The sequence below is a fragment of the Maniola hyperantus genome, chromosome 16 (assembly GCF_902806685.2).
Source record: "Maniola hyperantus chromosome 16, iAphHyp1.2, whole genome shotgun sequence".
Classification (NCBI taxonomy): Eukaryota; Metazoa; Arthropoda; class Insecta; order Lepidoptera; family Nymphalidae; genus Maniola; species Maniola hyperantus.
The window spans coordinates 11,298,960-11,326,947 of NC_048551.1; the positions used below are offsets into that span (position 1 = coordinate 11,298,960).

The 27,988-nt window shown below is 37.4% G+C and overlaps 1 protein-coding gene across 2 annotated transcripts in view; it reads right to left on the reverse strand.

The window, feature by feature from the left end:
* Positions 1-963: 963 nt before the first annotated feature.
* The window catches only part of LOC117989414 (connectin-like), a 48,488-nt gene continuing 21,463 nt past the window's right edge, over positions 964-27,988 (reverse strand). For both annotated transcript variants that reach the window (XM_034976769.2, XM_069503871.1), the window contains exons 2-3: positions 4,488-5,563; positions 964-2,823 (exon numbers count right to left, since the gene is read on the reverse strand). In XM_034976769.2, the coding sequence (XP_034832660.1) occupies positions 2,333-2,823; positions 4,488-5,541 (1,545 nt within the window). In that variant the 5' untranslated portion in view covers positions 5,542-5,563 and the 3' untranslated portion in view covers positions 964-2,332. The remainder of the gene's footprint in view (positions 2,824-4,487; positions 5,564-27,988) is intronic.

The window sequence follows — 27,988 nt, forward strand, 5'->3', positions numbered from 1 at the left end:
CACGCTGTACGGAAAGCGATTAATGACGTCACATGGCGTAAACGACAAAAAATTTTAATTTTTTAACTTAAAAATAATTTTCCCGCAGAAATTACTCTATTTTTATGTTAAAAAATTGAAAAAAATGTCGTTTACGGATTGTCACGTCATTATTCGCTTTCTGTACAGGGTGACGTTAATAATTATGTTAAAAATAAATAAAAATCATGATTTTTTAAAATTATTTTCTTTAATATGAATTCTAGCCCCATAAACTACCAATATACAAAAAATCACGTAACTAATCAAGTTAAATAATATAATAAATAGATTTCACGAATTAAAAGCCTGTAAATCATTCATATTCTTAAAATCTGGTATTGACTCTAACTAAATACTAATTACAATTATTTTAATATTTTACATTGATTCTGTTGCTTAGGCCCATTACACACGGTTGACTAGTCGCCCAGCAATCGTTAGAATCTGTAATTTATATACCTAGAAGTTGCCGTGTCATGCGCACGAAGTCGCCGCAACTCCGTGCGCATAGGCGGGTAGGCACGGTGACTTCCATATAAACTATTCTAACGGTCGCCGTCGACTAAGTTGCCGGGCGACTAGTCGACCGTGCGTAATGGGTCTTACCTAAACATTATAATATAACCTAATCCAATAAGAGTCTGCTTAGTTATAATTATATCACAAAATACTTAATTAACTTAAGATAAGTCGACCGTGTGTAATAGCTCTTAGACCCATTGCGCACGGTCGACTATAGTCGAAGCATTTTAAACTGAATCGTCGAGTTATCTGTCTGTTTCAGACAGATAACTCGACGACTCATTTTAAAATGCGTCGACTATAGTTGCCTGCAACTCAGTTGACGGCGACCGTTAGAATCTGTAATTTATGTGGAAACCACCGTGCCTACCCGCCTATGCGCACGAAGTTGCGGCGACTTTACGCACATAGGCACGGCAACTTCCATATAAATTAAAGGGTATAGACCCTAATGGTCACCGTCGACTGAGTTGCTGGGCAACTAGTCGACCGTGCATAATGGCTCTTAGACCCACTGATTCGATCACTAGGCATGGTCGACCAGTCGCCCGACCAGACGGCAACCGCTAGAATCTATAATAATTTATATGGACGTCACCGTGTCTAAGCGCACGAAGTTGCGGCGACTGCGTGCGCGTAAGCGGGTAGGTACGGCGACTTCCATTTAAATAACAGATTCTAGCGGATACCGTCAACTGAGTTACCGGGCAACTAGTCGACCATGCGTAATGGGTCTAAGGGAAACTTGTCACAATTTTCATAAAATTACACGTATAGTCCGCGATAGGTCGAGAATTCGAGATGACAATCGGGGTATGAGGCGGATGGACGCCCCGCAAACCCGCACGTCACCCACACTCGCCCGCATCGAGTTAGCGCGGGTGCTGTTTGTATCTCAACCTGTTGCGTACTATAGATATGTTACGAAAAGTTAATGTTATAATTTTTAAAACAATTACTAACTTCGAAAATTACATAAATATTTATTACTTACCTATTTATTAGAAAGATACCTACCTACTATGATTATAAAATAATTCCACTCAGTGTATTTACAAAACTTTAGATATAAACATAGTTCAAATAATTAAACGTAGGCGTTAAACTGATTTAATTTACTCAGTTTATGATATTGTTGCATAAGTTAGTTCAACATTAGTTTTACAATGGGGCCGATTCTCTTGTAAACAATCTCTAAACTAAACTAAATTAACAGGTCTAAATCTAGTGCTATCCTTTTCCGCAAACAACATCATGTAAGGGACAGCAATATATTTAGAGGTGTAATTTTAGTTAAGTTTAGAGATTGTGTACAAGAGAATCGGCCCCAATGTTAGTTAAAATAACATTTATCTTTTATTGTTGTACTTAGCAAGCCACAGCACACTTTATTGTGTTGTTAATAAGGCCCGGTATCCACCTAAACGGAGAGGAGAGGAGATGCGTTCAATCGATCAATCAGATTCAAAATAGATGACGTGAAAAATTATCACGTCATTTTTTAAAAATCGGATTGGTTTACTGTACACATCTCCTCTCCGCTCCACTTAGGTGGATACGGGGCCTTATAGTCTACTAATTTTCAACATAATACTCTACAATTTTAATCAACGTATTCCAAGTTTGAATTCAAACGCCACAGACAATTCATCTCTTATAGAATAGTTTAATTAAATATTCTAAACCAGTCTTCTTTTTTATTTTAATTAGCAACGATACCTTCTGCAGCATTGGCATTGATGCGATAAAGTTCTTAAAGAAACTTATTCAAGTCCACAATCCACATTTTTTACTGAACTAAACTTACTGTTACTAAAGTGAGCACTAAAGATAAATTTGATAGAATTTTGATACTCGAGCTTGGTTGCCAGTAACTTTCGTCTTTTGATGATAACATTAATGAGTCTTCTCCATTCTGTATAACTTCTCCTGCGCAACGCAAATTCTCAGGTGGAATGTCAACTACAACTACTTGGTTTCCAATTGGGTTCACTGCATCTTCGTATTTATAAGATGGAGAATCACTGTGTACTTCTTCTTCATTACCATCCTGTTGAAACACTTCACCGTTTGGTTCAACTTCAAACGTATTTTCATTTTTGATTACCATTTCTTTATTTGTACTGTCTTCGTTATTAGTATTTGTGTTTTTGTTATTTGTATTGATATTATTAGTAATACAAGTTACTTCATCCAGCGCCATCCTGAGTGGTTCACTCTTGGTTTCATTTCGCAATACTTGAATCCAGGATATACGGCAATCGCAGATAAGCTTATTACCTGTAAATGAATATATAGTTAATTTTGGACTACCCATGATCTAGCAAAGCTGCATATCCACAAATTGGTCGATGTTATGTTGAGCTAGGTTGGTAACTAAATAGACGACAGTCTTTGAATTCCAGAATTTCATCTTCTTGATTATCTAACAAAATCAAAATCGGAGCAAATTGGAAATATAAACCGTTGTAAAGGTCAGAAGGCAGTGGTTCCGGGTAAAATCTTGTAACCTGTCAAATCTGTTTAGCATTTTATGCAAAATCTAGCCGCCAATGCAGGTACCTAACAAGCTAGGCGAAGAATATCTTTAGTTTAAAAGTTTTGTTTAAGTTTGGCACCGATTCTGTTGATTTGGTTTAGACCAAATATTAAAAAGGATGGAACATGAATATTACATTTAAAGACTTTACTAAACAATAGGCTCGCGATTGGCAGCTAAAGTCACGAGGTATGACAGCTCTTATTAAAATTTAAAACGGTGTCTGCCCTTTTCATATTACATTAGTGTGAAGATGATGCGAATACTCTTGAGTACAACTAAAATTGTGAGTTTTGTAACCCTCTAGCGTCTGTGTAAAATATATTTTCTATGAAAAATTGCATTCCCTGTGTAACCGCTCTGAGCGATATACAATTTGTTATACAAATATTTTACTCAGGAGACGATAATATGTCAACAAAACTTATATAAAAGCTCTCATATTATTGCTTATACTGATATTGAAAGTCTATTTTTATAGATACCACAGAATCCAAACACGAATACATATGGAAAGTAACTCCGAGCCTAATGTAACAAAAAACTCATGGGATTTATCGGGCTGGCGCGCGTATCGTCGGTCAATAAAAGTGTATTCCTACTAAAAAATCGGTCAAGTGCAGGCTGGACAAGCACACGAAGGGCTCCGTACTATCGTATGAGAAATAAAACTATTTTTTTTATTTTTTTTCATGGCGTCCATTTTGAAATTTTTATTATTTGTTGTTATAGCGGCAATCGAAATACTTACTCTGTGAAAATTTCAACCTTTCAAGTATTACGGTTCATGAGATACAGCCCGCTGACAGACAGACGGACGGACAGACCGTTTAGTAATAGGGTCCCGTTGACACCCTTCGGGTAAAGAACCCTAGAAACTCATGGGATTTATCGGGCTGGCGCGCGTATCTTCGGTCAACAAAAGTATAATAAAATTATCATGAGAACACTCCCGTTATGTTTGTTGATTTTTAATAATTTATTCTTCATTGTGCCCAAATCGTGTTATTACGCCATTGTTGACTCGCTAAAGGGAACTGTTATACTCATTAATTGTCCTTAACGTTAGGAGGGTGCTTTGGTAGGGGCTCATAAGCCCTGCAGGGAAGGCGCCTTTGTTTGCACAAAATATAGTTATTTATCTTCCCATGAGTGTCCTAAGTATATCATTAAGCTTTAAATAACATATCTGTTCAGACATAAGTTGCTTTTGTGTTATGGAGTTTTAGTATTGTTTAATTGATATTTATTTATAAATACTGTTAAGTAGAGTTAGGTACCGACTTTAATTGCATAATTACGTCGAAACAAAATAACAACACTTCCAAGCCAATGTAATTGTATAATAACGAGTGATTTAAAAAAATTGTCTATAAAATTAGAAATTGTAGAGAAAATTACTTACCACTTAAATATAAAACGGATGTTTTCATTTTCAAATTTTCAATAATTGGTTTAATTGTCTCGTAAGTGAATGATTCTATGTCATTATTTCTCAAGTCCAACAATTCAAGTCCTCGGACACCTTCCAAAAGTCCCTCGTTGATAGATTGCAATTTATTTCCAGTCACAGATAGTTTTTGAAGCAAAGCTAGACCGTCAAATGCTCTTTCAGACAAGTATGTTAGTTCGTTGTTATCCAATAGAAGCTCATTCAAATTCCATAACTCCGAGAACGTCAGATCGCCGACCATTGACAATTTGTTCGACCTCAGATCCAATCTCGTCAAATTCGCAAGACCCTTAAATGTATCTCTTGTTAAGACCGAAATTAAATTTGCCTCCAGTACTAAGTCGTTAAGTACATTTAAATGGTCGAAACATCCATCGTGAGCCAGACTAATGCTGTTAAACGACAAATCGAGATATCTCAGACTCGGCAAATCGACAAAAACATCTCTCCGTATTTCAGTTACTTTGTTCCCCTTTATTGTTAAGTTTACAAGCGCCGGCAGGTTTGAAAATGAGAACAAATCGAGCTCCATTATTTTATCGTTCATTAACGTTATTTCTCTAACTGTCGACATGTTGGTGAAGGTCTTCTTTTCGATTTTGTTCAGCGTCGCGTAATGAATGAAAAGCTTCTGCAGTCTTTTCAGACGTTGAATGACTTGAAGCGGAATGAATTTGAGAGCCCCGTCTGACCTCACATTGAACGTTAATCTTTCTAAATGCGGTTGCGAAGTGAAGCTGGACCAAATTGGGTCAGTTTCATCAATACCGCCGTTGAATACCCAACAATCGGCCCGCGTTGCTGTTTTCACTTCAGTGTTTTCACAGTAGCAATGCACTTTCGATTCCCTGTTCGTTATTTCGCACATGTTGTCTTTAGCCTGCACAGAATGATATCTCCTTTCGGTTTTATCCCTGCGTTTTTCATTTAGACGGCTTTCAGTAAAGGATATTTGCACTGAGGTCAATGCAAGAGCGAGGAGTAAATATTTAACGACGGTCTCCATGCTCCCCAGCTTTTTCAGTTATCTGGAACAAACAAAAATCTGCATTAAAGAGAGCTTTTATGCCGTGGCGATATTAAATTTATTTAGGTGGAACAACATCTGGTCAAATATTATAGGTATTCTTTTTATTTGAACAATTTCAAAATACGAATATGTAGGTACGTTTTAGGAATGAGATTTACAAATAAACCCGTCTAAATAATTGGATATTTGATTACTTTTGAAATACAGTAAAAATGGATTGTTATGCTTGAAAAGTAATTTATTATCTTCTTCTTCTTCAAGTGCCATCTCCTACCGAAGGTTGGCAATCATTAAGGCTAACTGGATCTTGTTTACTGCTGCCCTAAACAGTGATCTTGTACTCATGTTAAACCACTGGCGAAGGTTCTTGAGCCAGGATATTCGTCGACGGCCAGGTCTACGTCTGCCTTTTATCTTGCCCTGTATTATAAGCTGCAGTAGATCGTATTTTGGGTTGCGCATAACATGGCCCAGATATTCGAGCTTTCTCCTTTGCACACATTTAAGTAACTTTATTAGTATTTAAGTAAATTTATTATCAGCATTTTCAATGTTAAAGCTATTACATAATATGCTAATTTAAACGCTTTAGAAATTTACACATTTTGAATTTGGATCCGCGTGTGACATATTCCAAGATTGAAGACATTAATATTATAGAAATGGGTCCATATAAGCACGAATACCATTATAAATCCTGACATACGATACTGAGAGCACTTTAATATTGAATAAGACCTTTAAGTACCAATATACCGGCACAACCCGCCTATTGCTGTTTGCATAATATGATCAGAAATTTTCTATCAGAAAACTTTGTTGCACTCAGTCAGCGAACATCACAAGCCTAAGTATGGACAGGTAATCTGGACAGACATTATTCTGACAGTCTGCGGGGTGGGGTCTATTACAAAATGTTAATAAGCAGTATGCCTTTTGGGGACCGTCAGTTTTTTTTGACACAATGTTCTGATAGTTAGTATTCGGTAAGGCTATAAAGGTACAATCATAAGGTTGTGATATCTTAATATATAGAGGGAAAAGGTGACTGACTGATCTATCAACGCACAGCTCAATCTACTGGACGGATCAGGCTGGAAATAAAGGGCGGATCAGGCTTTAAAATTCAACCCATTCGGGGATAAAATAGGAGCTTAAAATGTGTATAGTTCACGCGGCCGAAGTCACGGGCATACGCCAGTACCTATTTTATAAAATTCTGTCAACACTTGAAGTCACCCGTTACTATTGAGGCATAGGTAGGTACATCGATATTTTTTCATATGGATATTCGAATTGATCACTTGATCAACAGCAACAGCAGATTCCGTCCTATAGAACAATCGCGTTAGTCTACGAATTTGACGAACGTTTTCTTTTAACTCCATTTGCGAACGCTGAGAAATGGGCTAATATTCTCTTAGATTAATGCTATTTTTATTAGTATTTCAGTAAGTAAAATGTGTTCAGTTGAAAGAAAATGTAGGTACTTTCTTGTTAGGCTTTTGCGCCTTTGCGACGAATTTTCGTAAAGGTTTCAACTTCCCAAATAAATATTTTACTCAATGGTGGTTGAATGCTTGTTGTAGGGGTGATATCCGTAGTCTATCGTCCGGAAAGAAACCATTCCGCGAGTCGGGAGGCGCATCTCCGTGTTCCTGGTGCACCTCAGACGGTGTGTAGGGACTATATTGGTCCCCTGAGGTGGGTCCGCAGCAGGCGCCGCTGGCTGGGTTGCGCGAACGTGTTTGGCCCCGTAGCCCAGCCACCAGGCGATGCGTGGAACATCGTGGGGTTTTAGTCGGTAAAAGTCCGACATAACCTCCGTGCCTCCCAGTGCGGTGGTATCCATGAGGATTTCCCCACGGAAAAAAGGGGTGATGGCAGTTGGAGCCGAATAGTCCTAGAGCGGAGATCATGTAGATACAAGTAAGCGAAATGTCGCGCCCTCCCAGTAAGATGGACCAACGATATAATGGGTGTGGTAGGAAGTTGCTGGATGAGGGCTACGAACCGAGTGTGGTAGTGCTTACCTATTAGAGAAAGTCTATGTCAAGTTGTGGACATCCACAATCTGACGATATTGATGGTTATGATGGACATAATACCTATAGTCCGCGTCAGGTTGAGATGGCCTTCGGGGTAAGAGGCAGGGTACACACCCCCACGTCACCCGCGCTCGCCCGCACCGGGTTAGCACTGGGACTGTGCGGGTGTGCGGGGCGTTCCTTCCCCGATTACCATCTCGATCTGTCGCGTACTATAGGTACCTATCAATGTTTATCAGCAGAGTTACAAAAAGACCAACCAATTAATTTGCAGCTTACAGCAATAAAACGCAGTGTGCTTTTCGGCGGTTAATTAACATTTAATGGACGCTTAACAGTAAAATATGTGACGCGAGCAAACAAAATACATTTCCGACATTAATAATGACATGTGCGTTAACATATGAAATTGTTAAAGTGTGGATTATTTATTTCATTGATAAGCTTGGGGTCTCTGGTACATGCTGTAATATTTTTAATTTAATTTAATTTATTTTAACACAGAATTTAATTTTATTTAAATAGGGCAATATGAATGATATCTACCCACTGTTTCTAAGACGGAGACAGAACGTACAACCTACCAGGATATTACTAACACCCCACTCGTACAAAGTATGAAGACATAAACAAAAATCATTTCTTAGTGGATGTCAATTGTCTACGTTATAATGGCTATCTGTATGCCAAATTAGTATTGTATAGCCTCAATAGCTCAACCGGTAAAGCAGTGGACTGAAAACTGAAAGGCTGAAACAAACTCCGCCCGTTGCACTATTGTCGTACCTACTCCTAGCACAAGCTTGATGCTTAGTTGGAGAGGAAAGGGGAATATTAGTCATTTAACATGGCTAATATTCTTTTAAAAAAATCAGTCCCATCCGTCCATAGTTTGAGCTGTGCGTTGATAAACCAGTCAGGCAGTCAGTCAGCTTTTCATTTTCTATATTTAGATGGGATAGCAGTCAAGAGCTAGTACCTAATCGAATAAAAACAAAAAACAAAAAAAACAACTAGGTCCTATTAAAAGTTTTTGTTCAGGAGAGGGCTGTCCAAAAATCCAATACAATAAAACCATTCCGAAGACAACAAAGGGCCTTTGTCCATCTGTCCTCAGTTTCCTTGATAAGACAGTTACTATAAAAAGAAACGAGTGGCGCTCTAATTAAAAGAGCCTCTTAATTAAACATTAACCTCGGAAACCTCGGGGGATTGTCGGCCATTTTGATTTAAATGATAATAAGAATGACAATAATAAAATTATTCGGATTCTTATCAGATTCCATTTACTTTATAGTCCCTTTTATAGTTAGTTTATTGACTGTCTTTATTTCAACTAACATCTGGACTAGCCTTCGTAAAACTTCGATTAAGTCAGCACTATTATAATATTTATTAGATTTTGAACTTTGCCTGGTCTTCATAGGGTAAAAAATATAAAAAAAAAATTATATAATATGATCTTTAATTTTTGTTTGTCATATTTTATGATAAAACTTACCATTTAACAGGAAAATGAAAAACACGGAAAACCCATTTTTGTGAACTTTGACCTTGAATAACTTTTTTTGCAAATATGGGATCGATGGGGACTTTTCACAATTCATTTCTAATAATGTTTCCAAATCTGATGACGTTCCGAACATTCGTACCAACTTTTAGCTCTATGCGAATTAATGTAAACTTGAATGTCTACTTATATTAACCGCGCTACGAGTTTTTCTACGTGATTGGTTAAGAAATAACGTCTTGCGAAGCTAAAGTGGCAGTAAGTAGGGCATATAGCTCAAGCAACCCTACGAGAGGCCTATGTACAGCAGTGGACGTTTATCGGTTAATTACCTACTATATTTTTAGATGTGTCCACAGAGCCTAGGTAGGCTTCGCTTTGCGCGACAGCACAGCATTTATGGGCGCGTCGCCTTTGAGTCTAAAGATTATTAAAGTCGACTTTCATAGCCAATATTTACTTTTAAACGGCAACAAGACTAGATAAACAGTTATATTTGATGACTTTATGAGTCAAAGCGTAGGGAGTTAGTGTTTTTCCACGGACACCGCACGACAAGTTTTGGTTTCACGATACGGGGAATAATACACAGAATCTCGTTTACGGCAAAATAATAGCTACAGTGCACTTTTCATTACCCGGCTCGCTATTGGCTAAAATTAGCTATTGCAGCAAAGATTCCATAAATTAAGCCAATCGCAACAATTGAGATTGTAGCAATGATTTTTTAAATAATTTTTTGTAGGCGCATGCTTGACCACGATCACATCTGATGGGAAGTGATGATGAGGCCTAAGATGGGACACGTTTGCCTAGAAGGTGCCTATTCACTCTTGTTTTAAAGATACCCGCGGGCTGATTACGTAAAACGTTGCAGTAGCGACAGCAACGTGACAGCAGTAGCAATGCGACAGTTCATAGATTGTCCGATAGAGGGTGAACTAGAGCTCGATTGCTGTCTGCTTTGTAGCCGCTTTTACGTGTGACGTTTGACCGCAATGATCGCGAGTTTTACGCCTGTCTTATAATTGGCAGAAAACACAGATCTTGGAAGAGTGTTCCGGACCCTAGCCATGCGTACCTATAAGGAACGATGACGCAAAGCGTTTTGTACGCGCAGATGGAATGTTGACGATATAGGGGTGGAAACTTGCCCGGCGTCTTGCGGTACAGTGGTAGAAAGGTGAAAAATATAACAAACATAATACGGAAACGCTCGAAATCGTTTCCGTATTATGTCGTGTCGTGGGGTGATCTGTGGAAACACGCTATCAGAATGAGTCATACACACGATTCCGCCGTCACTCCACACCCCCACAAATTAGTCTGAGTGCACATAGCCTTCCGGACCGCAATAGAGTAGGTACAATCAACGTTATTTCATGGCACCTAGTTGCATTTCTAGGGTTCCGTACCTCAAAAGGAAAAAGGAATCTCAATAGGATTCCAAACCTCAATAGGATCACTTTGTTGATTGTCTCTCTGTCTGTCATGCAAAATGTGTTCATGAACAAATTAGTTTAATAAATCACCATATAGATGGCGCAGTCCGTCATTAACTTGCAGTGTTTTACATAAGAGTTGGGTATTTCTTGTGTGCGGAACCCTTCGTGTGCGAGTCCGAGTTGCACTTGACTGGTTGTTTTTCACAGCTATTTTTGTGGTACTTTCACACGCCACAAGTATTGCGCCGCCTGAACCCAGCGGCTCCCTACGACCGATTGAGTTGTAGTAAAGTAAATAATGATGGAATACAACCCGTCGGAAATATCTGAGAACCTGGCGTAATGACGTCATGCAACATGCTTGTGTTGGCAACGTTACTGGCACTGGTACTGGCAACGGTACGGTAGAACGTAGTGTTTATTCACACTTTGGGTACTGGATAGACAAAAATGGGCAAGCTGCGGGGAAGCACGAGGGAAAGCGCATTCCAGCGAGGTACTCAGATATTTCTGACGGGTTGTAAGTCAGAGAATAAAATATATCTCACTCAGAGCAGGTACTTACAAAGTCAAATTCCATTTACACTTTAGAACTTTTTAACTAAGAAGATTCATACAATATTCTTTTAAATGGCCGAAATGGTAATGACAAAATAAGGTCAAACAAAAATATTATCGCGAAAAAAATAAAGAAACATTTCGACTGTTGCTTTTTTCTTTTACTTTCAACGTGTTCTTTAATATCAAGAGAAATTTGGTCCGTAGGCTGTTTAATTTAATTTCTTTGGCGCAGTACGTAACTAATTGATATGCAAAACCAAGGATACACATTTTTTGCAGGTTGTTTGTTTTGATTGGTTAGTGGCTTTTTATTGCACCATAATATAGTCAATTTAACTTTGCCACTGAATGACATATTCATGTAATGCTCTCAGCGTACTTCAGTAACTCCCGAACCAGTATTATAGACCCATCATTAAATGGGTCCCATTGAGCATTATTGTCCAAAAGCGCGTTGAACGATGCTTATGAACGGGGTATAGGTGACATAGATCTAGCAACAGTGCGATGATGTGGGACCACGAAAAGTTTATTTTTTCGTGGACGAAGATTACAATTGGATTCAGGGACACGTATGCGACACAGTTGGTCATGACGTTCTGGAGCATTAACATCTCCTCGCAAAATTTGACACATAATTTTCAGTTGATCGCAAATGCGTCTGACCTCCAGGGAGTTGAAACCTAAGCAACCTAACAGAAATTTGGTTGGATATAGGAAAGGGTAATATCCATAGCAACGTTTATACAGGTATCTTAGGAAGGCCTTTTGTACTTTTTCTAATATAAGTTCGTACTTTGCCTCGTACGGATGCCAGACACAGGTGCTTGTTTCGAGCTTGCTTAGGACTAAGGCGTAATATAGTAATCGTATTACCAATGGACTATGGAACTCCCGAGAGTTGCGTAGTACAAATCCTAATCTTCGAAATGAGTCAGCTGCTACGCTGTTAATATTATGGTCATGGAAGGTCAATTTTTTATCAAAAATTACACCTAGGTCTTTCATGTTCTGTACTCTGGGAATAGGGATTCCATCCATTTTATACTCATGTATCAAAGGATACCGAACTTGGGATGATTTAAGCTAACAATGCCGATATCAGCAACGTCAAATAACCGAGAAATAAGGGATGATTTAAGCTAACACGTGGCGGGCACGAGCTGTGCCACGTACGAGGTGCAGACGAGGCACGGATTCAAAACATCAGGAACATTGTTTATGAAGCAGCAGACGCCACACAGTGAAGCATCTATAATAATCTATATCAATGGGCGCAGTCTTGAGTCTAAGATTCAGAAAAAAAACTTAATTCCAGCTAAAAGAAGATGGTCATTCTGCCCTTCTTGTCTCCATTGTAAGTTTCTCTCGGTAATTCTTTACGGACAAAATGTATAGACTTTAATATTGAAACGCCTTTGTTACTTCGACTTTAGATGCCGAAGGTTGATAGAGATCTTTTGAAGAGACATTGGAGCCGATTCTGTTGTCTTTCTCTTAAACTAAAATTAGACTATGTGCATCTTTTTCTTTCTGATATTGCTAAAAAGGACGGAACATAAATAATTTAAACAATAGGCTCGCGACTGGCAGCTATAGTCACGAGGTTTGACAGCTCTAAATTAAATTTAAAACTGTCAAACTGTGTCTGTCCTTTTCAATGTATTAATAGTAATAAGAGGATGCGAATACTCTAAAATTTAGGTGTGCACAGAATCAGTACCAATTTCACGATTGAAGATAAAGTTCGCAGAAAGATAAGAATGAAGTACCTACGTCTCTATTGAGATGTCTGGATTGTTATTCTTCGGCCATGTTCTCGTGGCTTGAGCGACCTCTTATGCGATAGACACAGACTTAGCAATCGCTTATGGCGTTTGTGCACTCATCCATGAAATCACGAAGATGAATGAGGTGCCAATCTATTTGTTATAACTTATAATAATCAGGGTGACAAAGGCTATTAGTATTTTATATGAACAAAGGAACAAAGTCAATATGGCTAATGTAACATCCAACGCGAGGACTGATTTTTTAAAACAACAAGTTTTCAATCTCCTTCTTCGGAATATAAGCTCGCTTTATCTAGTCTATAGACAGACAGAAAGACATTCCTTGGCATTTATAATATTATCTAGTATGGATAATATATTGAATTAAAGGTTGGCCTAACTACTTAGTATATTTCGCCAATGTATTTAGAAGTTAGGAGGCACTCAATTCAATTAGATACGGTAAATATTCAAAGCTGTACCCAAAGTGGAATTGACAAGGCGAAGGGAATTTACGAGATGCTACATCCTAGGATCGGAAATAGGACGTTCTTCTTGAAATATCGCATCTACTCCAATGTAATAAGAGTCATGTCTACAATGTGTAACTTTAATAAAACTTCTTGTATGTACATTATAAATGTAGCATCTTGGGTAAGAAGAAAAATATATAAATTATGTTTATGAAATCATTTTACTCAGTAAATACAGTCCAAAAATGTAATTTGATTTAAAGAAATTATATCGCTAAGCGTATATAATACGACTTACGGTTTATTTGCGAAATGTGCACAGTAGGTACCTACAGTACCTACGCGGCCGGAAGTAATGTACATCGACCTTTAGAAGGAGATAGCAGATATTTTGTAGAGCGTTGTCCCTGTTATTGAGCCCGACAAATCGTCATATATGTATGAGTGACAGAGACAACGCTCTACAAAGCCGAAATGTCACTCTAAAGGCCGATGTACATTACTATCGGACGCGCACTGTACCTGCCTATTGCCTGTTCATTTCAAAAACTTCACTTGCTTTAACGGTGAAGGAAAACATCGGGAAAACTTACGTGTCTGAACTGTGGGAGTTCTCTATTAAATGTGTTTGAAGTGTGCCAATCTGCACTTGGAAAGCGTGGTAAACTGCAGCCTTCTCATTCTAAGGGGAGAACCGTTTTCAGTGCATAGTGAGCCGGATGGGTTGAGATAATGAACCTGCTCATTAGGTAGATTTTTTTGTGTTTTTTATCTATTAAACTCATATGAGTAAAGTACATGAAATATTAAGGCTAATGACATAATTTTTAATCCTGTCTACACAAAAAAAATACAATTTTTGTTTTTGTTGCGAACATAAACTTTTCAATCAAATTGTTATTATTATAGCTCTACTTTTGTTTTACCCTAATTAGGGAAAAATGACTTCAATTCTATTCATGTTATTATTCTGACACAGCATCTCTTTGAATGTCGCATTACAAACAAGTCGTAATTACAAAAATTAAATAATACGACTGCCTTGCCAAAAAACGAAATAAAAAAAATTCAGATTTGAAAAAATGGTGCCGCCTAAGTATTTTCAAAAAAATTACAGCTATTGTCACTCAAGATGATTGGATTCTTCAGTCAGGCATTTGGTATTTAAAAAAATCGGCCAAGTGCGTGGCGAACCACGCGCAGTGTAGGGTTCCGTAGTCACAATCCTCGAAAAACAGATATAACTCCTTAACCTGTGAACCCTACACATACACCATACCCATACCCATGATAGTTTTCCTTTAAAATTGATTATTATATACTACTACTGTGAATTTTTTCACGTTCCTATATACTACCATTTGGCTGATAGAGGGGGGGACATTTGACTCTAATAAAAATTAGCACTTTATAACATCATATTTTACAAACGGATCTGGAAATCCAAAAATGATGTTCCCACACCAACAGTATTTTTAAAAAACCTATTCAACGATATCCTACACTATGGGGTAGACGAGAAAAAAAAATCATCCCCACTTTACATGTAGGGGAGCTAGCCTAAGAAAAATTAAAAAAAAAAAAAAAAATTTTACCACTTTGTTGGCCTGATTAGTATTTATACCCATGCCAAATTACAGATTTCTAGCACTAATAGTCTGACGGATGGACGGACAGACGGACGGACATGGCGAAACTATAAGGGTTCCTTGTTTACTAACCCTAAAAACTCACATACGTATAGTAGGTACGTGTTACATATCCTAACGATAACCTAGTTCAAATCACTTACGCTGCAAACCATCTTTGAAGGCTAAGTCACTAGGTCATAAGTCCAGCGCTCGGTCAGCAAGAAACTACCTCATTGCCATACGTGACTCCGCAACGAATTGGGATTTAGCTATATTTTAACATTAAGGTATTTAAACCAAGTGAGAGATGTGAAGAAGGGCAGTCTGTCGTCACACCTCGACGCAGTCTCTTAGTTAGGTTAGATTAGATTAGATTTAGGTCGTCACCATGTAAACTCTGCATCTAACCTCGGTGCAGAGTGCAGACGTTAGGTTAAGTTAAAATGTAAAGATTTAAGAATATAAATTTAGTAAAAGCCTATCTTCGTTTCCTTCAAAAATCCTTCTGGTTGCCGCTTACGTAACTGGCGCAGTCGGTAGGATCCTTGTTGTTCGGGCCCCGTAACTACGTAGGGTAGCTAGGGAACTGAGGACGAGGATGCGGAATCTACGGACCTGCGGCAAGACCAAAAGGAGTATCCAAAAATCGATACAACAGAGGAGACAAGATAGTACCTACAGGAAGGATTACATGTAAGTACACTTGAATTGTTCTCGTGTTGCTTCCCTGTTTCCATTTTCCTACACCTAATCATAATTTAATACTTATCTAGAATATTATCCTTTCTTTCGGTAGCCTAAATTGCCTTAGGCCCACAGAAAAATTGTTAGTAAAATAGAAGTCCTTATTTAGGTTTAGGGCAATCAATCTTGGTTACCACCCCATAGTTAGTTTATAGGTTTCGGAATCTTACATTGTTTAAGAACCGCCGAAAAATAGAAATCCAATTTTAGACTTTTAGGGTAATCTATCTAGATTACCACCTTAGAGCGTAAAAGTTTTGGCATCCTGAATTTCTTTAGGTACAGCCGCCACGTGAGATTTACGTAGAAATAATAAAGAATATTTCGATTCGATATCCGCGATGTAATTTCGTCAGATAAGCACTTTAAAATGTAGGTTAGTCTCATATCGAACAACGTTTATAATAAATTACTATTTATTATAAATTATAATAAGTAGATTCAAATTACAGCCGCGGTTTTGCTGACTATAGGTATATAGATTCCGCTTGTGAATCGATAATAAATTCAAGATCAATAATTCATTTCAATTAATTGCGTTGTCATGTCCTACAGTCTTATACTGCTGTTACCTAATTCCAAACTCGAAATAATATCGTTAGACAAAGAAAATTCAAATTACCTATAATATTAGTAAAGCCCTATTTTCGTAGGTTTTACTAGTAGGTAGGTCCATCCTAACCTTTCCTTGCAACTATCGAGACACTATTCATGTACCTACCATAGAGACAGAATGTCCGAAGCACAAATCTGGAATTTCCTCGAGAATTCGGCCACCCATCATCATCAAGTTCACCAAACCTGAGGAAATCCTGTCAATTCAAGCAGAAGCACTTTTGGAAAAGGATCTCGAATACAATAGAAGGCTACACTTCTAGTTTGAAAAGCATATCGCCATTTCCGATGGATGCCACAAGAAATCTGACAACGATTTGTCCAGGCCATTACAAATGCTTGATTTTCACGAACGGGATAGCAGCCATCTCACAGCAGCAGATAGCTTCCACTTCAAATACCTAGCAATCTCAAGAGGATAAGGAATGCGACGTCTCGGCAACATTCGAACCATTGTTGCCTCTCTGAGGGCGGAGGTGTTACATATCCTAACGATAACCTAGTTCAAATCACTTACGCTGCAAACCATCTTTGAAGGCTAAGTCACTAGGTCATAAGTCCAGCGCTCGGTCAGCAAGAAACTACCTCATTGCCATACGTGACTCCGCAACGAATTGGGATTTAGCTATATTTTAACATTAAGGTATTTAAACCAAGTGAGAGATGTGAAGAAGGGCAGTCTGTCGTCACACCTCGACGCAGTCTCTTAGTTAGGTTAGATTAGATTAGATTTAGGTCGTCACCATGTAAACTCTGCATCTAACCTCGGTGCAGAGTGCAGACGTTAGGTTAAGTTAAAATGTAAAGATTTAAGAATATAAATTTAGTAAAAGCCTATCTTCGTTTCCTTCAAAAATCCTTCTGGTTGCCGCTTACGTAACTTACGCCACAGGTTGAAATGGCAATCGGGGAGTGGACGCCCGCACACACGTAGGTACAACACATCCGGTGCGGGCGAGCGAGGGTGACGTGCGGGTGTGCGGGGCGTCTCCTCGCCTCTTAAAAATGAAAACATTAGGTAAGTAGGTATTTTTTCTGGTAGTCGTGTAAAAATGGTGTTTGTTACATTTAAATCGGTATCTATTCCAAGGGATGTCACTAAACATACAAATTACGTAGTATTTCAGCGCAGAATACTTATTACGATCTGTAAATCTCAACTGCCCGAGTCCGGCAATTGGAGTGTGCAAAATAGCTTATTGATTTCGACCGAAATAGTGAAATGGCCGGGTGAGGGATGATCCGGTAGCTATAAAGTATCGATACCTACCCTATCGATGTACTTTTTTTTTGTGCCTTATCATGCGATAAGTCGGTGGACATGAGAAGATTGGTTGGAGGACAGATTGGCGTGATTGGAGACAACTTCCCCAGCGGGAAAACTCCATGAGTCTCAGCTAATTATCCAATGTACCTCTAAATAATATTCAAAAGAATATTCCATATCTAGTCATGCGTACCTAGTAACTTTTTTGACTCGCTATAGGCACACGCTTTACCACAATCACGCCAGATGGAAAGTGATGATGCGGCCTAAGATGGGACGCGTTGGCCTAGAAGATGCTTAGTCATTCTTGTTTTAAAGATAGGTACCCTGATTCTAATTGATAGGGAAACATAGATCGCGGAAGAGCAGGTATTCCAAGCCATAGCTTGCATTAGACATGCGAATGACGAATGATGCCGTAAAACGTTTCGTGAATGTCGACAAGATAAGAATGGTTTTCCCAGCGTCTTGCGGTACGGTGGTGAAAAGGTGAAGGAGGGACAAGATCGAAAAGCTTTTGAGCACTCTCTACTATAAAGCCGACAACATTACGGCGGTGATCAAGACACTGAAGTTTCACCAATAGAAGATAATCTTTGCCTATGAGTCTCCTAACTGGACGACCAACGGCATCTGGTCACTGTAGTCGATGCATTTTGAACTGAGTCGTCGAGTTGTATGTCTGTTTCGCTTGCACTTACCTACGACCTGTAAGTGCGAGCGAAACAGACAGATAACTCGACGACTCAGTTTAAAATGCGTCGACTATAGAGTCGTTACTTAGCCGAGCTATCATGGATGTTTAAGGTTAGTATCGCAACAATGATTCGATGCTAAAAATATCTAAGTTGGTATCGAATCAAAAGAATCGAGTAACTTAGATATTCGTTTGAACGTGTAGATATCGGAACAACACTAAGGCCGGACCTAACATAGATGTGCATCGAAAATTACAGCTATCTCCGCAAAATGGAAAGCACGAAATACAGACCTTTGCGACACTTAGCTTTCCCACAGATTCCAAGAAAATTGGAAACAGTAAGGCCGGTGTCTGATTCGTTGGTAATTGGTATGGTGGCATCGGTTTTAACTGCCTCGTTGGTCTAGTAGTTAGCATGTTCGGCTGCAGATGACGAGGTCCTGGGTTCGATTCCTGGGTTAGGAAAAGTATTGGATTTTCTCAATACCTACTAGCCCGGAGTTAGGACCTTTCACTCACTCTCGTGCCTCGGAGAAGACGTATAGTCGTCAGTTCTGTGCCTAATCTCTTTCGCGTCGTGTCAAATTTCCGTCCCATTGGGTTATGAGAGTGAGGGAATAAAGAGTGCACTTGTCTTGTGTGCATCTGGCTAATCTCTATGGCCGCCGTGGCCGAAATTCGGTCGGGAGGACATCTAAAAGAAAAGGTGACTGACTGACTGACTGATCTATCAACGCACAGCTCAAACTACTGGGCGGATCGGCCTGAAATTTGGCATGTAGATAGCTGTTATAAGAAATGATTAGAAGCTGTTAGAAGAAGAGAAGGAAGAAGGGGTGAAATAGGGGTTTGAAATTTGTGTAGTCCACGCGGACGAAGTCGCGAGCATAAGCTAGTCTATAATATAAAAATGAATCACCAAATGTGTTGCTCATCGCAAATCTCGAGAACAGCTGAACCGATTTCGCTAATTCTTTTTTTATAATATTCCCTGAAGTACGAGGAAGGTTCTTACGGAGAGAAATGTTTTAAAAATTTGAATCGACTGTTAGGCGGAACGAAGTTTGCCAGGGCAACTAGTAATATATAGAATACAATATCTAATATCGAATATCACGAAGAGCAAAATTTTTAAAAAAATCCTGAAAAATAATCGACTGTTAGGCGGTACGAAGTTCGCCGGGGCAGCTAGTCTTAAATAAATATCGAATTAATCGATACCCGCTGTATGCTTCCACCTTTAGTTATCCAAAACGCTTCACTTGAATATGTAAACAAGATAATATACTTGGACGTTTAGGTAAGTATATAAAATATTTCATACTTTTTATGAGGATATTCGGAATTTTTCATCAACTCGCAGTACCTACCGAGGGATTTCGAGCGACTTTAGTTTCCTATGTGTTTGGCGAGGGATCAAAAATATCTCGCTTTTTTTACTAATAGGAAATACGGAATCATGTTTTGATATACCTACTCTCCTTTTTTATATGAAAAGTATAACGAAATATAACATTATTTTAACACCATAAAAAAGTATTTGTGTACCTATATATAATGGACCTACTTATGCAACATGGAACCAATCCACACACATGCCAAAATTGAGATAAGTATACAGAAAGCTTTTAAAATGCACCTTCTATCAACCCTGTAAAAATCAAAATGATCTGACAATTCTAACATAGTAAAACATTTCTATGACAAAGTTATCAGTCCACATTTTAACAGTTGTTCAATAAACTAACAAGATCCATGTCCCATGGTAACCTGACAATCTAAGAAATCATTGAATTTTTATTTTTTTCATAAAGACCCATACCACATGGTCCCTTTTTATAAATCAATTTTGCAGAACCATGCGGGTTGGTTCTTGTTTGCAATAAAAATATGTCATAGTTCTATATTTTTACAAAGACTCACATTACTTGGTCCTTTGTTGATATAAATCAATATTTACAACATCTAAGAAAACATGTCCTTTGAATCTGTGTTGTTTAATAAATTTCTTGAAAAAAATTATTTATTAAAGTCAGTGATACCTAGTTACATTATTGTGATTCGCTAGTTTTTCTAAATTCAATTCAATTTTACCCAAAATAACTACATTTTGAGTGGTAATTTTGTTTTGGTATGAATATGGCAACTTAATCTAGATTAAATGGTAGATAAGTAGGTAATATTACAAAGGCAACACTGTGCTTTAAAGCAGATTAGATCAGCTCGTTGTGTGATTTGTAAATTAATTTACTATTTCCAACAATGAAGAGAGAATAAATATCAGGAGACAAACTATGATTTCTAGCTGCCGCCACTTAATTTTTTTTATTTAGCTTTGACCCTTACCACCTTAGAGTAAAACTTAGCACAGATATTCCTTGAGTTATTCTAACATTAAGAAATATACGTCTATTAGGTCTTTTCGTCACCTATACCCCAAAAGTCAGTCAGTGCATCATATCGGTTATGACTTACGGTGCCAAAACATGGACACTGACAGCCAGGCTAGTCCACAAATTCCAAATCGCTCGAAGCATTTGAAGAGAAAAGTTCGAAAAGAAGTAATTCGCCATAGAACTAAAGCACATATAATAGATAATATGGCTCTTGAGGCTAGCACAATGAAGTAGCAGTGGGCTTGTCAGAAAACTGCTCAACCAAGGACTGTTGATAACTGCTGAAATCGTAAGCTCCCCAGTGGCGACCGTAACTTGGAAAACGTATATCGGGACGCTTTATACGAGTATGGAGCACCCCCTGTGTGTGGAGCGATGACATTCAGAGAGTAGCTACCATCAAATGAATGCAAAAAGTTTAAGATAGAAGAGGCCTGTGTCCAACAGCAGATGCAACTATAAAAAGACGATGACTTTAAGCGTTTAACGTAGTTGTAGCGAATTTATAAACGAAATTTGCGATACGCACTTACCAAGTATAAGATATCGCACTACACCGATGATACTACCTTGTTTGCACCAGTGCTCGTCATATGGAAGAGCTACTTCTCAAAATGAAGTGTGTTAGTCTTAAGAGTTCAGATTAAAAATAAACCGCAGTAAATCTATGACGATGGTTGTAGACCGCACCAACAATAACTCGCCCGAAGTTACTCAAACTCTGAACTGGGAGGCTGTCCTATCCTGCATTTCTTGGTGCTTTAATCTTGAACAATGATGGTTGTGTAAAAGAAGTGAAGCGACTATGGCGATAACAAGAACTGCAATGGAAAGGCTGAGGAAAATATGGAAAAACAGAAAGAAACATCACAAAAGCTACGAAGATCCGGCTTGTTTGGACATTTGTTTTTCTAATTTTTATACGCTGCGAAGATGTGAACTCTGCGACTGATTGAGAAGAAGATTGACGCTCTGGAGATGTGGTGCTGGAGGCGAAGAGTCTCATTGAACGAATTTTGCACCAACGACGTCTCTATACTCCAAGAACTGGGCATTAAACAACGTCTTTTGGCGCTAGTGCAAAGTCGCATGTTCTTCGGACATGTCTCCCGGCATTAGAGTGACTCCATTGAGCGTCTTGTAGTGCATGGCAAGGTGGAAGGTATCAGAGGGCGAGGAAGGTCACTTAAGCGATGGCCCGACCAGATTAAGTCCGCTGTGGGTGGTCTCGTGCACGAATGTACCAGACTATCAGCCAGAAGGCGACAAGTGGCGAATGCTCTTGAGGCGTAAAACATCACTTCGTGAAAACGTCACTTCGTGATGACCACAGCCACTCTGCCAAGAATATTACGACGGAGCAGAAGAATATACGTGCAATCTAACCATTTTAGCCATCCTACCTGTATTAGCCTAACTTTGTGAGAAGTCTGTATTATTATTAAAAGAAAAGCTGACTGATTGACTGATCTATCACGATCAGTCACACAACTCAAACCACTGGACGGATCAGCTGAAATTTGGCATGTAGACAGCTATTATGACATCCGCTAAGAATGGTTTTTGAAATTTAAAATAGGGGTTTGAGATTAGTGCAGTCCACGCGGACGTAGTCACGGGCACAAATGACAACTCATTCATGATTTTTATTTCATTTCAACAATAATTAATAGATACTATGCGTTTTTTTTAATTTTTACTATAAAATTATGGCAATGTAACAAGGAACCAACCCACACACAGGTAATTTTCTACAAGGAACCATGACTTCTTTTTTATATTATTATTAAAACTGTTAATATTTTTCATCAATATTATATTTGTATAGATAGTATAAACTATTTCCTACAATATTGTGAATAAACTTTATTCAAAATAACAAACATATCAAACGTACACAAAATTTTCACTTAAACGGCTTTTTCTCAAAACTATCATCGTGTGGGTTGATTCCATGTCGCATAAGTAGGTCCTATTATATTTGGTAAGGGTCAAGGCTTAAGGTAATATGGTGGAGTATCCATAATTAACCTTAATGTAATTTTTGACAACCTTAAATAGGTTTAACGAGTATTTTTCATAATACCTCCCGCAAATTGCTAATGTGCGTGGCCGCCATTTTAGTGACGTCAGCACTAGACTGAAGGTTCGAGCTGATAGTATATTTTTACTTAAATAAATATATCATTTTGACGTCATTTAACGTATGACGTCAAAATGACGTCATTACGATATTAATGAGACATGGTTCCAGCGCAATAGCAATTTGCGGGACTTATAGCTAGAATGCCATGATCCTTATCAGGATTAGTGTAGTGTCCATCATTTAAGACCAAATTATTCTAGATTTATCAGTTTGTCTGTACCTACCTAAGTCGCTTTAAGATCCTCTTAGTTTTGTCGTGGAATACGTTAATCCCTTGAGATCGTTCTTTTTAACTATTCTGTGCCTAAAAATAAATCATGTGCCTCCTATGACAAGTGACACAAGTAAAAAATCAACACTTTACAGGTCAGCAAAAACAAGATTTAATAAATTTTAGTTCCAAATCTAAGTGGGCTAGGTTTAACTTGAGTACTTTTTTTTGTAAATAAAAACATTCATATTCATTTTGATATTTTCATGATGCGTTTAAATTTTTGTGGTAAATATCAGGTGATACAGTCAAGGGCTAACTAACTTGTATGTGAATAAAAAAATCTGATGAAACGAAACACTAACAAAGGTATATATATAAATTATTGTACGTTGGAAAAAATCCCCCAATAGAAAGGAGCAACGAAATGAATATTATTTCTGTGCCACAAAAGAATGGGTAATTCCAAAGACCAGACAGTATTACCCGATTCCCTTTTACCTGTTGGTTTCGCTAATAATAAGTAAAAAAAAATTGCATTTAGATCTTTGCTAAGCAGTTTTCACTACGGACTTCATTTGTTGGTAAATTTTACCTGTTTTTATAGTGTACTGCAGAATAATAGAATTCCAAACTGTTGTACCAAAGCCTCAAAGTATTCGTAACGAGAAATAAAATTTTGTTCGGCTGGATGACGCTGAAGAAACTGGTAGAACTGTTCACGATCGCTGTTATAAAACTTGTAACAAATCTATATATACACTGGTATTCGTCAAATATAAAAATGAATCACTAATTTGTGTTGCTCACGCAAATCTCGAGAACAGCCGAACCGATTTCGCTAATTCTTTTTTTATAATATTCCTTGAAGTACGAGGATGGTTCTTACGGAGAGAAAAATTCAAAAAATTTGAATCGATTGTTAGGCGGAACGAAGTTCGCCGGGGCAGCTAGTATACTATAAAACGATTAATCCAACATTGTTATATTGATTGTATCGGGCAATCTGTTGCCTGATGCAATCAAGAGCGTTGCAAAATACTGATATTATTTCTCGACTCTAGTATCATAAGGTCGGATGTGTACTTCCGACCAAACTCACTTTTTTACATAAAGGTAATGAGCATTTCGGGCTCTTTCTGCCAAGCTGACACCAGTATTTCTATCTCTTTTCGTTGCAAAGATAAATACATGCATAATGTCGTATCTGAACACATTCTAAAAATTTGGAGAACCATAATTATATTTTTTGACTTGCGTATGTATGCACCAAAGCAATGGAGAAAAATGATAGATGTATTTTGAGTTCGACCATTATGCTACGAAATAAGTTTATTTGTAATACTAGCTGGTACTGCAGTTACGCACTTCTGCTTCTAAAATCTGTAATAATTTTGTTAGGTAAAATCACAACAGATGTTATGCTTCAAATTTTTTGTATTAATATTTGGACTGTGAATCATTTAAGACTTTTTGCCTTGTAATATAAATAATTTTGCAATAAAATTCATGGAAGTAAGTTGAAATAAAGCTTTTTGTTTGTGACTACATTAAAGTTGATGTGATTAATAGGTAAGAGATCCATCCTATTTCACCAAAATTTTGGACTAAACTGCGGGAAAAAAGTAAAGAGCCAGAATAAAGCTGAAGACATTTTGAAAATGTAGACTAGAAAATCTTTTAGGACCACGAAAATCACACCATGGAAATCTAAACATATAATATAATAATACCCCACTAAGCAAAAAACCGTGCATTTATGGTGTTTTTTATGAATCATAGTTCAAATCATCAGTTCAAAAATGTATTGCCCTAGTTTTTAAGGTAGCCTTAAAAAATTAGAGTACCTAATCAATTTTTTTCTTCTTTACCCGTCTTATAATCGACCGAATTTGATATTAATCGAGAGCAGAAATTATAAGGCACCTACAATATGTGATGATAGTGATTCTAACGAAACATACCTTATCATAGGAAGCTTTAGATTATGTTAATTTAAATATAAATGTAGTATAAATTAATTTATTAATTAAACAACTAATAAAAGTGAAAGTAAAAAAGTAAAAAACTTAACTAAAACACGAAAGAAACAGTTTAAAAAAGTATCTGTTAAAAAGAACAGTCGAAACAGAAGCAATGGAATTTTCAAGAAAGCAGAAAGTATTTTTTTTATTACAAAAGTGGCAATGCCAGATTTGACTAACAGTAAATCCTTATACCTGCGTAGTTTCTGCACCTTAAAAACGATTCATGATGCTACCAGCAGTGTTGCTACTTTAATGTGGTCTGAAAACATCAGCTGCAGCGGAAGGAATAAAACAGTATCTTGTCTTCATTAATCTACTAGAGAAGAAACAAAGTATTCTCGAAATTGTTGAAGAATTGACTTTGTGGTCTGATAATTGTGTCGGTCATAATCGGAGCATGATAATGGTTATGGCTTACTTATGATTATTATAAGGATTACCACACTAAAAGGTGATAAATCACAAGCTTTATGCTAAAATGCAACATGTACCTACGTAGAGTAAGATGTAATCCATGCACAAATAGAAAAAAGGGAACAGCTGAAACAATGCAGATTACTAAACTAAGAGATTGGTCACAGTTTACAAGAACATGCGAAGGAAACAAAACTTTTTGATAAGTTTGATTTGGCACTACAACATATTTTTAAAGACCACATCCCTTTACAAAGGTGATATATCAGGACCGTTTGTTATATAAAAAAAAAAAGATAAGAACGGCGGGGATTTTCAGATTTCGGAATATATTACCTGGCTACAACTAACGCAATAATGCTGGGTGTTATTATTTTATAAAAACTACTTTAAAGAAGACTTTTTTGTATTTCATTAGTATGTTATAGGTACATATAAACTTAAAATTCTTCCCCGCTTTCGCCCAATATACGACATAATGAGAAACCATTATCCACTGTAAAATATAACCAACTTTTGCAGTAGGTACCTGCTGACCTCCATTCTTACTTTACGTACCTAATCATTATAAGGAAAATCAGGCTATGTTGGCATGTTTTAGCTATATTGATGTAACCATCATGTATGCAATTCCACAAAAAATGATTGGCCCACTGTAGGTTTCTAATTACTTTGTAATTTTTTTTCCAATTTTTGGCCGTTGTTTTTAATTAATGGGCTTTATTTGTGAATTTGTAAATGTTAATTTCATTCATTCAGAAGTCACAAGGTTTACACGGATGCAATGGTCAGACTATCGGGCGAATGCAATTATTATGTTTCAGATCTAACTAATCAGTTTCAGAAAAATCAGATAGGTACATTGTTGCTATCTCACAAAACTCCTAAATGATTTTTGTGAGCTAACTACTGTGATCTTTTGTCCGAATATTACTTATGTATAATCAGTTAAGACGTATTATGAAATATTAAGTAATAGATCCGACTTTTATTTCAAATTTGTAATAGTAAAAATTGCAGCCATAAAGTCGGTTTACAACTTATGCACACAATTTTTTAGCACAGTTACGAATATTACCAGCATAAAGTCGCATATCGTCCATTTTGAAGAAATTGTGAGTTTGTATTTTATTTATTAATGATAAAGTATTTCTAGTAATGGTTAATGATAGGTACAGTTAAGAGTTAAATATTACAAAAACAACTGAAATTGTATCTCTAGTAGTTTAGAAATTATGACCCGATTTCCCTAGCATTTTTGTTTTGGCTCTCCTGAAAAGTAGCAAAAATCCACATCCGACCTTATGATACTAGAGTCGAGATTTAACTATCAGTAGTTAAGCACTTGACCAACATTTCAATGTTTTGTACATATTGTAAATTTCTATCTTACCGGTAATTGAATGAAATTTCGAAAATTACATAAGTAATTAGCCTTAGAGACTATCTAGTACAAGTAGAAAATGCAACAACTGTCTTGATTGACTTTATCTTATATTAGCTAACACAACTTTCTAAGGGTAGGTACCAGGCGATTATAGAGTCAAAGAGATAATAAATTAATCCTTAGTTTAAAACGTTATACTAACTTCAGCGCTTCTAACTCCTGGTCAATCTAAACTTGAGGGACACGCTAAATTTTGAAAGGTATTTTATCATTCTGCTTGCAAAATTAATGTAAGTCAACTTTATCTCGAGTTTAGTGAAGTTTAAGGCTTGGACAAATAAGACGCGCAGCGGCCGCGACTCCTAGAAGTTGTAAGTTTACAAAGACACGCGGTTATAATATTGGCACGCTGTGCAGAGACAAATTTGAGTGCAAGCTCACCTGGTTGTAAGTGACGATGCAGTCTAAAATGGAAACAGGCTAATAGAAAGTTAGCCCAGTCAGGGGTTTGGCTTTAATGAACTGCCATACCGTATGGCAGTTCACCACAGTTCACGAAAGTTAGAGAACTTGTAACAAAACGTCAAGGCTTCGACGTCACTAACAGGCGTAATGTTACCTACATTTTTTTCTTTGATTTCACGTCAGTCATCACCCAGGCCTAATATTGACATATTGTCGAATCAGGATCAATCCAACAGTTCCCTTAATCTAGATCACTCTGCTTTAGCTAAATGGCGCAAGAAATGACTGTCACGATAAATTTTATTTGAAGGGTTGTGAATGACGTATACATATGTATGTGTGCTTAGTCTTTGTTTTAGTAATAACTAGTATAGTTACAGTCTGTGACTTGTGTTAGTATAGTCAGTAATAAGTATAGTTGTTAGTTAGTAATTTTATATTTTATTAATTTTTTATGTTTCCGTGTGTTTTATTAGTTATCATTAGTTTAGTTATCATTAGTTTATGATTCCGTGGCATCACCCGGTTCAGGGTACCAGCTGAAAATCAGCGCTGTATGTTCTTGTGCAACAAGGCATACAGCATAATGCTGAGCTGGGACCCTTTTTTCG